Source organism: Erpetoichthys calabaricus, chromosome 5, assembly GCF_900747795.2.
Source record: "Erpetoichthys calabaricus chromosome 5, fErpCal1.3, whole genome shotgun sequence".
NCBI classification, from domain to species: Eukaryota; Metazoa; Chordata; class Cladistia; order Polypteriformes; family Polypteridae; genus Erpetoichthys; species Erpetoichthys calabaricus.
The window spans coordinates 203,834,996-203,848,695 of NC_041398.2; the positions used below are offsets into that span (position 1 = coordinate 203,834,996).

The 13,700-nt window shown below is 37.4% G+C and overlaps 1 protein-coding gene across 1 annotated transcript in view; it reads left to right on the forward strand.

Annotated features, from left to right (window-relative positions):
* Positions 1-13,700, forward strand: part of LOC114652869 (kinesin-like protein KIF27) — a 54,292-nt gene that overhangs the window by 12,403 nt on the left and 28,189 nt on the right. The window contains exons 4-10 of the mRNA XM_028803176.2: positions 1,393-1,536; positions 2,648-2,854; positions 5,348-5,505; positions 5,871-5,968; positions 7,170-7,352; positions 7,963-8,168; positions 9,237-9,434. Coding sequence (XP_028659009.2) covers positions 1,393-1,536; positions 2,648-2,854; positions 5,348-5,505; positions 5,871-5,968; positions 7,170-7,352; positions 7,963-8,168; positions 9,237-9,434 — 1,194 coding nt within the window. The remainder of the gene's footprint in view (positions 1-1,392; positions 1,537-2,647; positions 2,855-5,347; positions 5,506-5,870; positions 5,969-7,169; positions 7,353-7,962; positions 8,169-9,236; positions 9,435-13,700) is intronic.

Sequence of the window (13,700 nt, forward strand, 5' to 3'; positions counted from 1 at the left end):
AGAGCAGACATTGTTTGGTTTCACTGACACATAGAGCTGAACATCAGTCAGTCTAAAAATGAAAGGAAATATTGTTTGCTAATGCTCTGTCCTAGAGGTAGCATTTAAAAAGAAAAGAGAACAGGCCCTAAAATAGACTTTACATGAAGCGACAGCAGATTAGATGAACTGATTTCCAATGTTGACTGAAAAGGTTCTGTGATTAAGGCTGGAGACAAATCACTGGTTGCCAACCCAACTTTTATGGTGGTCAAGTAGTATAATATGACTTACCGTATCAAAATGTTTATTGTGAGAACACAGAACATCAGTTTACTAATTCATCCATCCATCCATCCATTATCCAACCCACTATATCCTAACTACAGGGTCACAGGGGTCTGCTGGAGCCAATCACAGCCAACACAGGGCGCAAGGCAGGAAAACAAACCCCGGGCAGGGCGCATACACACCAAGCACACACTAGGGACAATTTAGAATCGCCAATGCACCTAACCTGCATGATTTTGGACTGTGGGAGGAAACTGGAGCACCCGGAGGAAACCCACGCAGACACGGGGAGAACATGCAAACACCACGCAGGGAGGACCCGGGAAGCAAACCCGGGCCAGTTTACTAATAATTGCATTAAACCCCTGAAGGATTGGCTATTTAAATACAGCTGTCCTTTGCTGCTTTTTTCCATTGCTGTCTGTACAGTGTATTCATTTTCTGTCTGCTCTCTAAGATTTAACATGCTTTTCCAGTTCTTTGTCATCTTCCTTTCTGTATAACAGGTTTCGATCAGGCATTGCCTTTTTGAAATCCCTGATTGCTTCAGGCTTGTGTGTGGGTCTCTGGCTACTTTTACTGTCCAAGTGATTTGGTGACTCTAAATTGGCCTTGTGTGAGTGAGTGTGTATAAACATGTCCTACAATGGACCGGTGATCCATATGATGTTAAATCCTGCCTTGTGGATGGTGCTGCCAGGAGCTGAATTAGATTAAGAGATTTAAATGTGGACGGATGGATACTTTTTAAACAAGTTCATATTTTTGGGTTAACCTTCTTGTTCCTCTGGCATATGAACATTTTACTGAAATAAAAAATACATTTTTCTTCAAGCTAAATGTGTTTGTTCACAAGTATATGATAGTTTTGTTAATTTTGTATTCTTGTACACATTTCTCCACCAGTCTATTTACTTCTCCTTTGGAGGTTGCTGAGTGTATGTTATTTATATGTACGGGAGATTTTCTGTTGCTCACACTTTAAAACTAAACTTCTTGACTATTCAGCTGCTATATTCAGCAAAGATAAAATTGCTTTAGTGTCTGCCGTAAATGAAGAATGAACAGTTCCATATTGTTGAATACATAAAATTACAATTTAATACTTAACTTTCTTTAAAGGATGCCTTGGCTACAGATGAGAAGATCTTTAGTCAAAAGGAAGCTGAAATGAAACAATTACAAGAGCAGATTAACACACTTCTCCAAGAGCATAAAGTTCATTTAGCCATTCTTGATGAGGAGAAACATAAGCAGATGCTTCAGGTAAACTACATCCTATAGTACAGAGCAAGGTGCAACATTAAGTGTTTGGAAAGTTGTGCAGTCATGTGGATAGCTCTGTTGTCTATACAAACCCTTTTTGGTGATTACCTGTGTAAATTAAGAAATTCTATGAACTCCCATTTTGATCCAATGGCTATTGAAGCAAATATTTTGTTTCTGCTTCAAAAGATTCCATAATCTCCATCTATTTGTATTTTTTACTTTCTCCATATTTGTTTATGCAGCAAACTTTTCCTACAGGCTTAGGAGAAACAGCTATTTACCGATTCCTTATTCATTTTGTACAACTCTTACACATCAGATTCATAGTTGTCAAGTTTACTAATAATTTTTTGCACATCTGTTCATTACAATAGCTGGAATTTCCATGGTCACCTAGCAGTGGTAGTGGCTGTATTATTATCTGGAGTGTTGCTTTAGATGACATTATTTGGAATGCAATCAGAGCAGCTAACGCCAATGTCTCATTACACGACTTCTAGTCAGAGGGAATGTCAGACTAGACAACTGTAGTTGCTGATTCCTGAGAATGTCATATTACAGTCTAATTAGATGACTGCAAAATGTTTCTGCACAGTTTTCATATTTTATAGAGCATTCAACTGAGCCAACACTCACACAATCCATGCATTAAAATTTAATTTCATTTATGATTTTTTAATAATAGAACTGAGTGAAATGAGTGAGGAGAATTTGAGAAAAATTCATATTCACCTGGGACATAAATACACAATGATTTCAGATTGTGAGCATAAAAAATTGCCTTCTGTGAGAAAAATACCAGACAAAAATAGACTGTTATGTTTAAGTTAAACGTTGTGTCGGTGTTAATACTATAGCACATTTAGATTATGGCAGAGTCTCATAAAATTATATAAATAAATAGATGTTAAAGCACACAAAGCTTACACTACCTATTACAGATGGAACAGTAACAAAAATATTCCTTTCAAGTGGGGTGACATTTCCTATAGATAAATGAAAGTCACTTCTATCCTGGGCAATTGGAAAGAGTCAAACAAAGAAATGGTTTTGGTCTTCTTTTTCCCAACTAGCCTTTCTAAGAATTATGTATCCTCTACATTTGCAGAATGAGAAACTTGTAGAGCAGCAGCTATTAACTGAACAACTCAGAGAAGAGCTACAGACAAAGAATAGGTTCCCATGCAAGACTTGCTTGTCTGGAAAGTCGGATGTGGAGTTCAGGAGCACTCGAAGGCTTCGCACCGTTCCTGTGCCCACAAGTCAATCTGAAGGTTACACAACACGAACGATTTCCCAGAATACCCTCAGAAAGGTAGCATGGCAATCCATTTCTTTATTTTATGTATTTCATTCATATCTTTCAGTACTGTAGTAATATACCTGTCAAAACAAAAAAACTGAAGATATATGAACAATGGTAATATATTCCTGGTTTTTGTGGTAGACTCTTTTAATAATGCAAATTCTGCAAGTAATAATTTAGTTTATAAGTATTATTTTATATCATGTTATTAACAACATGAATCTTCATAATACAATTTATAGGACAAACCAATATACAATGCAAGGTTGAAAAACAAGTACAGAGATAAATGCAAGAGTTTGGAAAAGACTTAATATCAATTACAGAGTACAATGCATTGTGGAAATATACAATTCAATTTACAGTGTCTGTAGCATAAAAAAGTTTAGTAGGGTCTATTTTATTTTTAAAAAACAAGCGAAAAAAGGAGACTCTTAAGTGATTTAAATATTACACGTTTTTAAGACACACTCGGACACCTCAGTTATCCAGTTGTTTGCTGAATATGCAAAATACATGCATTTTAGTTGAAGTATTGTTGAATAAATTGTTCTGGAAAAATCAGCACATATCATAAAAAGGGATTGAGTTTCTGAATTGAAAAGGGGACTCTTGATCTAGTTTATGATGTGCACTGCTTTTTCCAAAAGACGTGAATTATGTGACATGAGATGTTTTTTTTTTCTTTCCTTTCACTGATCGTTTTAGTTTATCCTTTGCTTTGGTCCATTGGTTTGAATTATATCATAAAACCCTTTTTTATCTTTGTTTTCAATGAAAACAAGAGATTAAAAATTTCTCTGTCATAACTACGAACAACATGGGGTAAGTAAAATAAAAATATTTTTTGGGTGGAGTATTCCTTTAATAAAGAGAAAAAATGAAGACAATCAATAAAACCAGTCCTTGAAGTGGACCAGTACTCATTGGTATGTAGCACCAGCACTTCTTCCAATATCAATATATACCACAGCTACCCTATCGTAGTGTATTAGTGAGTACCGGCACCTCTTCATTCATTTTCATGAGGGACCCAACCCACATCAAACCACCAAACTCTTAAGATCAATTGCAACAATGCAATGATCTAAACTTCACCGTACCAGCAGCTTTCTTTAGATTACCAGTAAGTACCAGCACCAATTCAGAAATCATTACTGGAGACTTCCCCCAAAACTATTTGATTGTCTAAAATCTTGAGAGTTAATCCATAATCAGCTTTGAAAAGAACATCACATGAGGTAATTCCCTGGATCCCACTCCGGTAGCCACAATTTAAATAAACCAAGGAGACAGCAACATCAGAACATTAATGTGTGGTGTTCTACTCATTTTATCTTATCTCTCTATTATAAAAAAAAATCTTGGGAAATCTTGGGAGGGAGATGAGACGTAATCTTCTTGGAAGACAATTTGACATCCTGCGAGAGACACTTTAATGTCACGTGAGACAAGGACAGCTGCAGTACAGGCTTTTAAATGATCGATGCGCAGTGCGACAAGCAGAACACGTACCTCGGCAGCAGTAGCACAAAGCCAGCCACTGATCCGTTTGCATCTCCTTAGGGAGCGTTCAGCTCCCCCCCACTTCACAACACGAGTGGTAGAGACGCGAAGTGGCAGTGCGCCTCCAGAGGGGTTGAGCAAAGTGATTGAGACGTGATCATCTCGGAGAGACACTATGACGACAGGCAAGACTAGAAATTACCACCTTAGGAAGCAAAACTCATGAGACAGTGACTTTTGCACGTCATGCCCTACTTACAAACAATTTAAAACAAGTTCATGGACATCTAACCTAGCAGTTGTTGGAATGCACTTCATGTGCTCCCAGCTCTTAAAAGAACGAAAAGCGACAAGCAGAACACGCAGCTTGCCAGCAGCAGCAGCTGCAAGCCAGCAGATGATCCGACCGCACCTCCTTAGCGTGCGTTCAGCACCCCCCCCCCCCCCCCTCTTCACAACACGAGCGGCAGAGACGCGAAGTGGCAAAAGGACAGCTGCTGTACAGGGTTTTAAATGATTGATGCGCAGCGCGACAAGCGGAGCACACAGCTCGCCAGCAGCAGCAACAAGACAGCAGCTGTTCTGACCGCATCTCCTTATAATGCGTTCAGCCCCCCCCCCCCCCTTCACAATGCGAGCAGCGTTATACGTCCCGCGAGAAAGAGATTTAACCACACCCAGGGCCAGAAATAAAGGACAAATATTATTTTAACAGAAGTTTTAAAGTAAAAGTGAAAATAATGCATATGCAACAATTCCCATGAAAATAACAATCTCTTTAAATTGTATATCCGGTAAAGCAAACCCGGGGGTGGGTGAGCAAAGTGAGCAGGGGGCAGAGCCCCCTAGTATACAATAAAAATACCCTTTGTAATGTTTCACCAGCTCTGGCTACTTATGAACAGAGTCTTATTGTGTATAACAGCTTTCCTGATTGCTTTTGAAATTAACTTTTCCTTTCCATTATAAATTAACTATAATCATTATATTGCTCAGGTACACACTAGCCCTCCTACGTATTCACTTGAAAGGGTGATAGCAGCCTTCCGGACCAGGAACCAAATGCTACTATCAGAAATTGAAGATCAGGACGAAGTTCACTGTCGACAAACTTGTAATAGTGGTGATGAGGACAAGAATAATCCATTGCTAAGGTCAGTACATATTTTGCAGAAATGAGGATAAAGCTGGTTTGTGTTTATGCAGTTCCCTTGTTTACTTGTAAAGTATCTTTCTATGGAAGCCTCCCTTTGTTTTACTTTGACAAGTGAATCCACAATTAATGTTTCTAAGTAAATTATAATGTGCATAGTCTGAACAAATCTTTCTATGGAAGCCTCCCTTTGTTTTACTTTGACCAGTGAATCCACAATTAATGTTTCTAAGTAAATTATAATGTGCATAGTCTGAACAAGTGGTAGAGTCGGATACATTTTCCAATTAAATTCCATAATATTTCCATAAATATTTGTTAAGACAGTTATATCTGATAAAAATGAATGTTTTTCTTATTCTTTAGGAATCGCACCTGGACAAGAAAACAAATTCCAATGAACAGTTGTTATGATCTCCAAAATTTATTCCGAAATATGAAAACAAATTCATGTGACAGAAGAGGTAACATTTAAGATAATTTAGTTATTTTACATACTAAGCTCTGTTACTCGAATTGAAAACTGAACAGAATGATGCTGTTCTGGTTCCATTTAAAAGATAAAAGGAAGAAGCTTCTGTTCTTTTTAATGTGATGTCTCTGCCCAAAACTGCAATATGTTACAGAACGTCTTATATAGCAAAAGCAAACTAAAATGGGTGATTGGGTTTGGGTACCAAAAGAAAAAACTAACATAGACTGCATGAAAACAAAACACACAAAGAATTTGAAAGGATTGGGTTAACTAAACATGCACTGCAGTGTATGTTATACTTGTGTGTCGTCTTGTACATTGGGTCAACAAATTAGAGCAACTTCACGTCTAATTGGGGTTTATTTGATGGTAGAGAAGATGTAGGTGTGGGTTTGCTGACCTCTTACCAGATTGTGGAAGAAGAAAAAAAAAGTTACTAAGACTGTGTCATGGCCCCCGTACATCCCTCAAACCAGTCCATGTCTGGTTTTCTTGGGACTGAATTAATATTATCTTTGGCCAGAGAAGTATAGTACCCATGATCATGTTCCAAATTCCATTCTCTACCAGTCAGAAAATATGATGTAAAGTAAAAGGCACAAAATAATAAAGAAGTGTTGAGGTAACCTCATTTAAATGACACTGGCAAGGCAAAATGGCCAAATGATAAAAAGAAACCAAGTATGAGATGGTTGTAGTGGCCTCAACACTGCTGGTCCTAGATTGACAAGGACTTTCTTTTTCCTGGGTCTTTCATTTATTTATTTATTTATTTATTTAGTTAGTTAGTTAGTTAGTTAGTTAGTTAGTTAGTTAGTTAGTTAGTTATCTGTTTGTTTGTTTATTACATTTGTATAAAAAGCAAAGTTTTCCTCTGGGGACTAATAAAGTCTATCTATCTATCTATCTATCTATCTATCTATCTATCTATCTATCTATCTATCTATCTATCTATCTATCTATCTATCTATCTACATTAAATCATCAGGTGAGAAATGTTAAAAAAAGATACATTGGAATAAAATATTTGCATAATTGTGGTATATTACTCTAAGCCTCCCATATGAAGCCAGAAGGACAATAAAACGTAATATAACCAATCCAATGTGTTTCTATTACTTTAACAAAATAGTTTTTAGTTAATTTTTTATAATTATAATGAATATAATCTTGATCTCTTAATTCTATAGGAGTTAGCAATGGAGTAGAGACAGTCTTGGCCGAAGAAAACCAGCTACATAGAAGCCAGTCTGTAAATCTACAAAGACTTAAAGATGCAGAATTGAAGCTTATGCAAGCCAGTCAGAAAATGAAAGATCTGGCAATGAAAATTAAAATGAAAGAAGAGCTTATTAAAGAACTAGTAAAAACAGGTGAAAAGTTATTTCTATTTTTTTATTACCATTAAAGGATGTTTTTTATTCATTGTGGTATATAGCAGCCATACCACACGCACTTCAGAAGCGGTCATCCACCTGAAACTAAGCACGTCCGGGCCCAGCCACTACTTAGATTGGAGACCAACCAGGAAACGCGTGGGTTGCTGTTGGAAGAGGTGTTGTGTTGGTAGGGCCAGCAGGGGGCGCTCACTCTGTGGTCTGAATGTGGATCCCAATGCCACAGTTCAGTGACGGGGGTACACTGTGCTGCAAAAATAGCACGGTCCTTCGGATGAGACATAAAACCGAGGTCCTGCCATCACATCATCCAGGTGGATGCTGTACATTAGTGGTAGCTGAAGTGGCTCCCCACTCACTATGTAAAGTGCTTTGAGTAGTGAGAAAAGCGCTATATAAATGGAAAGAATTATCATTATTATTATTATTATATATAGTTTAGTGCCAGAGCCCAATTTAAAGTTTTAAATTAATTCTCACTGAATTCTAATGTATCTTATTATTATTATTATTGTTGTTCTGAAAGAGATAAATCTGACGATTTTCTTTCACTGCATTGAAATTAAGATTTTTCTGATGGAACTAGGAAAGGATGCTCATGCTGTAAACAGACACCATTTTATGAAAATCTCCCAATTGCAACAGGAGGCAGACCTGGCAAAGAAAGAACTGGCAGATACACAGAAACAATTAAAGGAGGTGGAGAACAGGGAGATTCGAGATGGTGCAGAAACCACAAGGCTGCAGAAGGAGTTCCGAAAGAAGGTGGAGACGGCCAAACTCAAAGTGCAAGTAGGTGTTTTTTTTTTTTCCTTGAAACAATGAATCTTTAGCATCTAATGAAACTTGTGTAGTTCACATGGAGTGTGGGGTTTGGAAGCACACTTCATTATTGCTCACCCAAAGCCTTGCACACAAAAGTACTGTAAAATAAGCACTCTCTGCAATGAAAATTTGTATCACTTTTCCGCAAGTCAACATTTTTCCTTGAGTCAGTGCATGCTGTTAATGGCACGATACAAATAAAATCAGACCCATTGATACATTTTATGTAAGCAAGATTCTTGCATAACTGCATGCATTAATTTCTTACTAGCTCTCTCTGAAACACTCATCAGTAAACATGAAGCAAGGCTTAGCCAAGCTGAAAGAAACACTTTTACAGGTGAGTAAACCTTCTCTTCTTATAGGCTTTGTCTGAGCTTTGTATCGTGGCATGGTATATTTCAAGTAAATTGTAATAAACCTGTTTACAATCAACAAAAGAACACATTAGGAATGCAAATAACGTAAAATCAGGAAAATCAAATTGTTATTTGAGCTGCACTCCTTCTGACAATGTTAAACAAAAAAATGTCTCATTTTAGCACATTCACAGATCGTACAATAATGTTATTATTTACTTGAGGATTATATGGATTCTTATATAAAATGAATGAATGAATGCCTTTTATTGTCACTATACACATGTACAATGAGATTAAAAGCAGCTCCTTCAGTGCAGACATATATGTAGAACACAACAAGTAAATAAACAAATAAACAAATGGTGCAAAAAGTTGCAAAAAAAAAGTTCTGCAACGCTATATACAAATGGAAAGAATAATAACTAAATCGAGTTATTGCACATTATTTAAATACTGGAAAGAATAAATAACTATTGCACTATTGGGTTATTTAACATAATTTAAATATTGCACAATAAAAAAGTCAATATAAATGAAAAGAGTTATAATGTTTAGATTTTGTAAATGGTTGTTTGAATAATAAACTATAAATAAGCAAACTAAAAAAAATTATTATTATAATTATAGTCCGGTTTTAGGGATGACATTTTATGCGTATTTGTCTTTTTGTTAGGTTCTGAAAAAAAAACAGCAAGACACAAAAAGACTGGCCAGCCTTTCTGCTCAGAGTGAGAAACGTCTTGCTGAGTTGGAGCAAAGTGTATGTCATATGAAACATCAACAAATGCAGCTTCAGAAGAGGTTAAGAGAGGAAACAGAAAAAAAGAAAAAGCTTGAAAACGAAATTCAAAAAGACCAGTATCGCATTAAGGTGAGACAGGGCACATTTCCTGTTGGCAAGTTATTGTTTGGAAAGCTTATCTTAGGTTAATATTCTACCAAAAGCAACATAAAACTTTTGTGAGTTAAGGGGCAGGTGATTGACTGGGCCCCTTTGGGGGGGGGGGGGCAGTGTTTGCTTATAATAGTTCATATGTGTGCTAGCATTTTTAGTATTCATACATTTAAGTTCTCTACAATAATGTAGGTTTTGGATTTCAAACCATTGTTAACACTGCATACATGTACCTTAACTTCACAGATTGATTGCTACTACTACTTCTTCTTCTTTCGGCAGCTCCCATTAGGGAACACAACAGTGGATCATATTTTCCATATCTTCCTGTCCTTTGCATCTTTCTCCATTACTTCCACCACCTTCATGTCCTTTCTCACCACATTCATAAACCTTATCTTATGCCTTCCTCTCTTCCTCTTACCCAGCAGCTCCATCCTTAACATCCTTCTCCCATTATATCCAGTATCTCTCTTCTGCTCATGTCCAAACCAATGCAATTTTGGTTCTCTGGCTTTGTCTCTAAACCGTCCAACCTGAGCTGACCCTCTAATGTACTTACTCATTTCTAATCCTGTCTATCCTTGTCACACCCAGTGCAAATCTTGATATCTTTAACTCTGCCACCTCCAGCTGTGTCTCCTGTTTTTGGTCAGTGCTACCGTCTCCAACCCATATAACACAGCTGGTCTTACTACCATCTTGTAGTCCTTCCCTTTCACTCTTTCTGGTACCCATCTGTCACAAATTACTCCTGACACTCTTCTCCACCCTGCCTGCACTCTTTTCTTTACCTCTCTTCCACAGTCCCCATTACTCTCTACTGTTGATCTCAAATGTTTCATTTCATCTATCTTCACCAACTCTACTCCCTGAATCCTCACAATTCCTCTGACCTCCATGTCATTCATACACATGTATTCTGTCTTTGTCCTACTGACCTTCATTCCTCTCTTATCTAGAGCATATCTCCACCTCTCCAATATTGATTACTGATATTTCTAAAACTGATCATATGCAAGATCTCACAATACTAAGGTCAGGAAAAGAGATTATTAAAAACACAATTTTATAGCCACAAGGTAAAAAAAAAACTGGAACAATTGACAAAATTAATATTGCACTTGGAACTAAAATTAAATGAGCTGAAAGAAATAATTATATATTTTTAGGAATATTCTAAGATGTTGGAATCATTTCAATGATGTCTTTCAGTACTAGGGTGTTGTACCGTGTTAGCCATTATGAATGTAGAGAAAAGCCAAGCAAAATGACACCTTTTATTGGCTAACTAGAAAGATTACAATATGCAAGCTTTCGAGGCAACTCAGGCCCCTTCTTCAGGCAAGATGTAATACAGAAACTGAAGTTTCCTATGTTTATATACACACTCTAGGACAAGAAACAACATTGGTAAATCTTTAAATGAGAGATTTTGTATGTAAAAAATTAATAGATTCATTCAGGCTAGGGTTAATTTAGCAAGAGAGAAAAGAACAATGTATTGTCAAGATCTCTGGATAAGATAACTGTCCAACAAAGTCTTTTGAAGTTTGTAATGAGTTTTTCAAAACAATGTGGGTCTGTAGACAGGTTGTCTGTCATTCTGAGAGATGTAAACAATCCTCATATCTGGCCATAAAACTCTTGTCTTTATTCAATCCATGTTGTAAAGTATTAAATTTTAGCATGAGTTTAACTTCCCATTCTTTTCTCTCTTGCTGTGTTTTGAAGTTGCCCATAAGCACTGTGACCTTAAAGTCCTTCTCACAGTGTCCATGGCTGTTGAAGTGGGCCGCCACAGGAACATCTGTGTTGCCATGTTTAATGTGGAACCTGTGTAAGTTCATTCTCTGGCGGAGTGTTTGTCCAGTTTCTCCCACATAGAGTGCAGTGTCAGGACATTTCATGCAGAAAATTAGGTAGACTACATTAGATGATCTGCAGGAAAATGATCCCTTGATGTGATGTTCGAGTCGGCAGTGTGGTATAACTATACGGTCTGTATCATAGATGTGGGCACATGTTTTGCATCTTTTCTGTAGGCATGGAGATGTGCCATTTTCTGTTGGTTCACTTAGGGAGCCTCGGACAATTAATTGTTGAAGGTTTGGTGGTTGTCTGTATGCCAGGAGGGGAGGTTCAGGAAATACATTTTTCAGTGTTTGGTCATTGTTTAGTATTGGCTGAAGTTCTTTTATAATTTTTCGAAGCGTTTCAAGATGTGGGTTGTAGGTGACAACAAGGGGGATGCGATCCTTGTTGTCTTTGTTTTTATATTCCAGAAGGTTGTCTCTGGGTATGGCAGTAGCTCTTCTTATTTGAGTGTCTGTTGTTTTCGGGGTGTAACCTTGTTTGATGAAATCTTGTCTGAGCTCCTGCAGTTGTTGATCCCGGTCTGTTGGGTCTGAGCAAATATGATTGTACCGTATTGCTTGGCTGAAAATAATGGAGCGCCTTATATGCTTGGGGTGGAAGCTATCATTTTTCAGGTAGGTCCGTCTGTCTGTCGGTTTGTGAAAAATAGAAGTTACAAGGGTGTTGTCTTTCAGTTGAACGGTGGTGTCAAGGAAGCTGACTTCTGTTTTTGAGTAATTCAGCTTCAGCTTTATGTTGGGGTGAAAACAATTATATTCATTATGAAAATGGAGGAGGTCCTTTTCACTGGCAGTCCAGTTTATGTCTTTCATAAAATTGAAATCCCAATGCTTAATGCAAGGTTGAATAAGTCATTTGGTTTCTTACAAAGTGGGAAATCTGCAGGTCCAGATGGTTTTCCAGCAGAATTTCACAAAAAGCTATTTGTTAAATTAGCTCAATTACTTCTATCTTTATATAAACATGTTCGAGAGGATACTATAGGATACAAGCATCAATTATTAAAACCGATTACAGCATACTGTAGTTTTAACTACTGGGACTTCTGCTGGTAGATCACAAGTTTCCATGGTTTGTTATGGTAGTGGTGGTGCACAATGGGTTACGAGTGGGTCACCATTCTGATGACCACCTCCCAACACCCCCAAAACTGACTCTTGACAATCACGCTCAACTAACCAAGGAGAGTCCCCACACTGATGGCTCATGAAAACATTTACATGGAAAAAAGTGGTTCACAACACCAGAAAGATTTAGAAACACTGTATTAGTGTGTATATCCTAAAACCCCTTCATGTGGGAAAAGGCCGACTCGCATAAATAAGTAGAGCCGAATAATGTAGTCAAGGAGGTAGCACATTTCCGAATGTTTGGGTACTTTTCCTCTGTGAGTAAGTTCCAAAACTGTCCATGAGCCCCGATGAAACCAGGCACCGCACATCACCTGTGCAACAAAATTACAATGGCTGTTTTTAAGAATGGGGACTGGGAAACTAGACAGGGCTAACAGAAAGCAAAGTACAAAAGATATCCTTAACAAAAACTATTACAGAGCGCTCTGGACCTCAGACTAGGCTGAAGGTTCGCCTTCAAACAGAACAATGACCCTAAGCACAAAGACCACATAGGAATGGCTTAAGGACAACTCTGGGAATGTCCTTGAGTGGCCCAGACAGAAACTAGACTTGAACACAATCAAACATCCCCGGAGAGGATTTAACTTCTTGATTAAGTTAAGAAGACTGTCAAGGGATATCGGGGAAAGGAAATTCAGACTGAAAGAGCAGGGGTGATCAGCCCTGGAGAGACCTAAAAAAGCTGACTGAGGGTCTCAGAAAAATATCAAATTGTGGTGTTGTGTCACATTCAAGAACATTCCAGGCTGCAATCACTGCCAAAGGTACTTCAACTAAGTGCTGAGCAAAGGGTCTGAATACTGGAGCCAGTATGTTATTTCAATTTTTTTTTATTGTTAATAAATTTCCAAATTTTCTAAAATTATACATTCACCTTGTCGTTCTTGAGTATATGAATTTGAATGATTTAGTACAAGGCTGCATCATAGGAAAATGTGAAAAAGTGAAGGGGTCTGAATACTTTTTGAATCCACTGTATGTTTACAGTATGACATTATTTTAAGAAAATGTAGTGTTATCTAAAATAGGGGATAAAAAAATTCTTGTGAATAAAATTATAAAATATGGTTAGGAGTACGTCAGGACACCTAAATTTGGGCTTATATGTAGGACTGCCATTACCTTGAGAAAATCCCACAGTTCCAAACATAATGTCTAAATCCAGCACCTCTGGATGTTCGATAGCTGGCAGAAGATTTGATTGACAAGTGTGCCCATAGATCGCTTT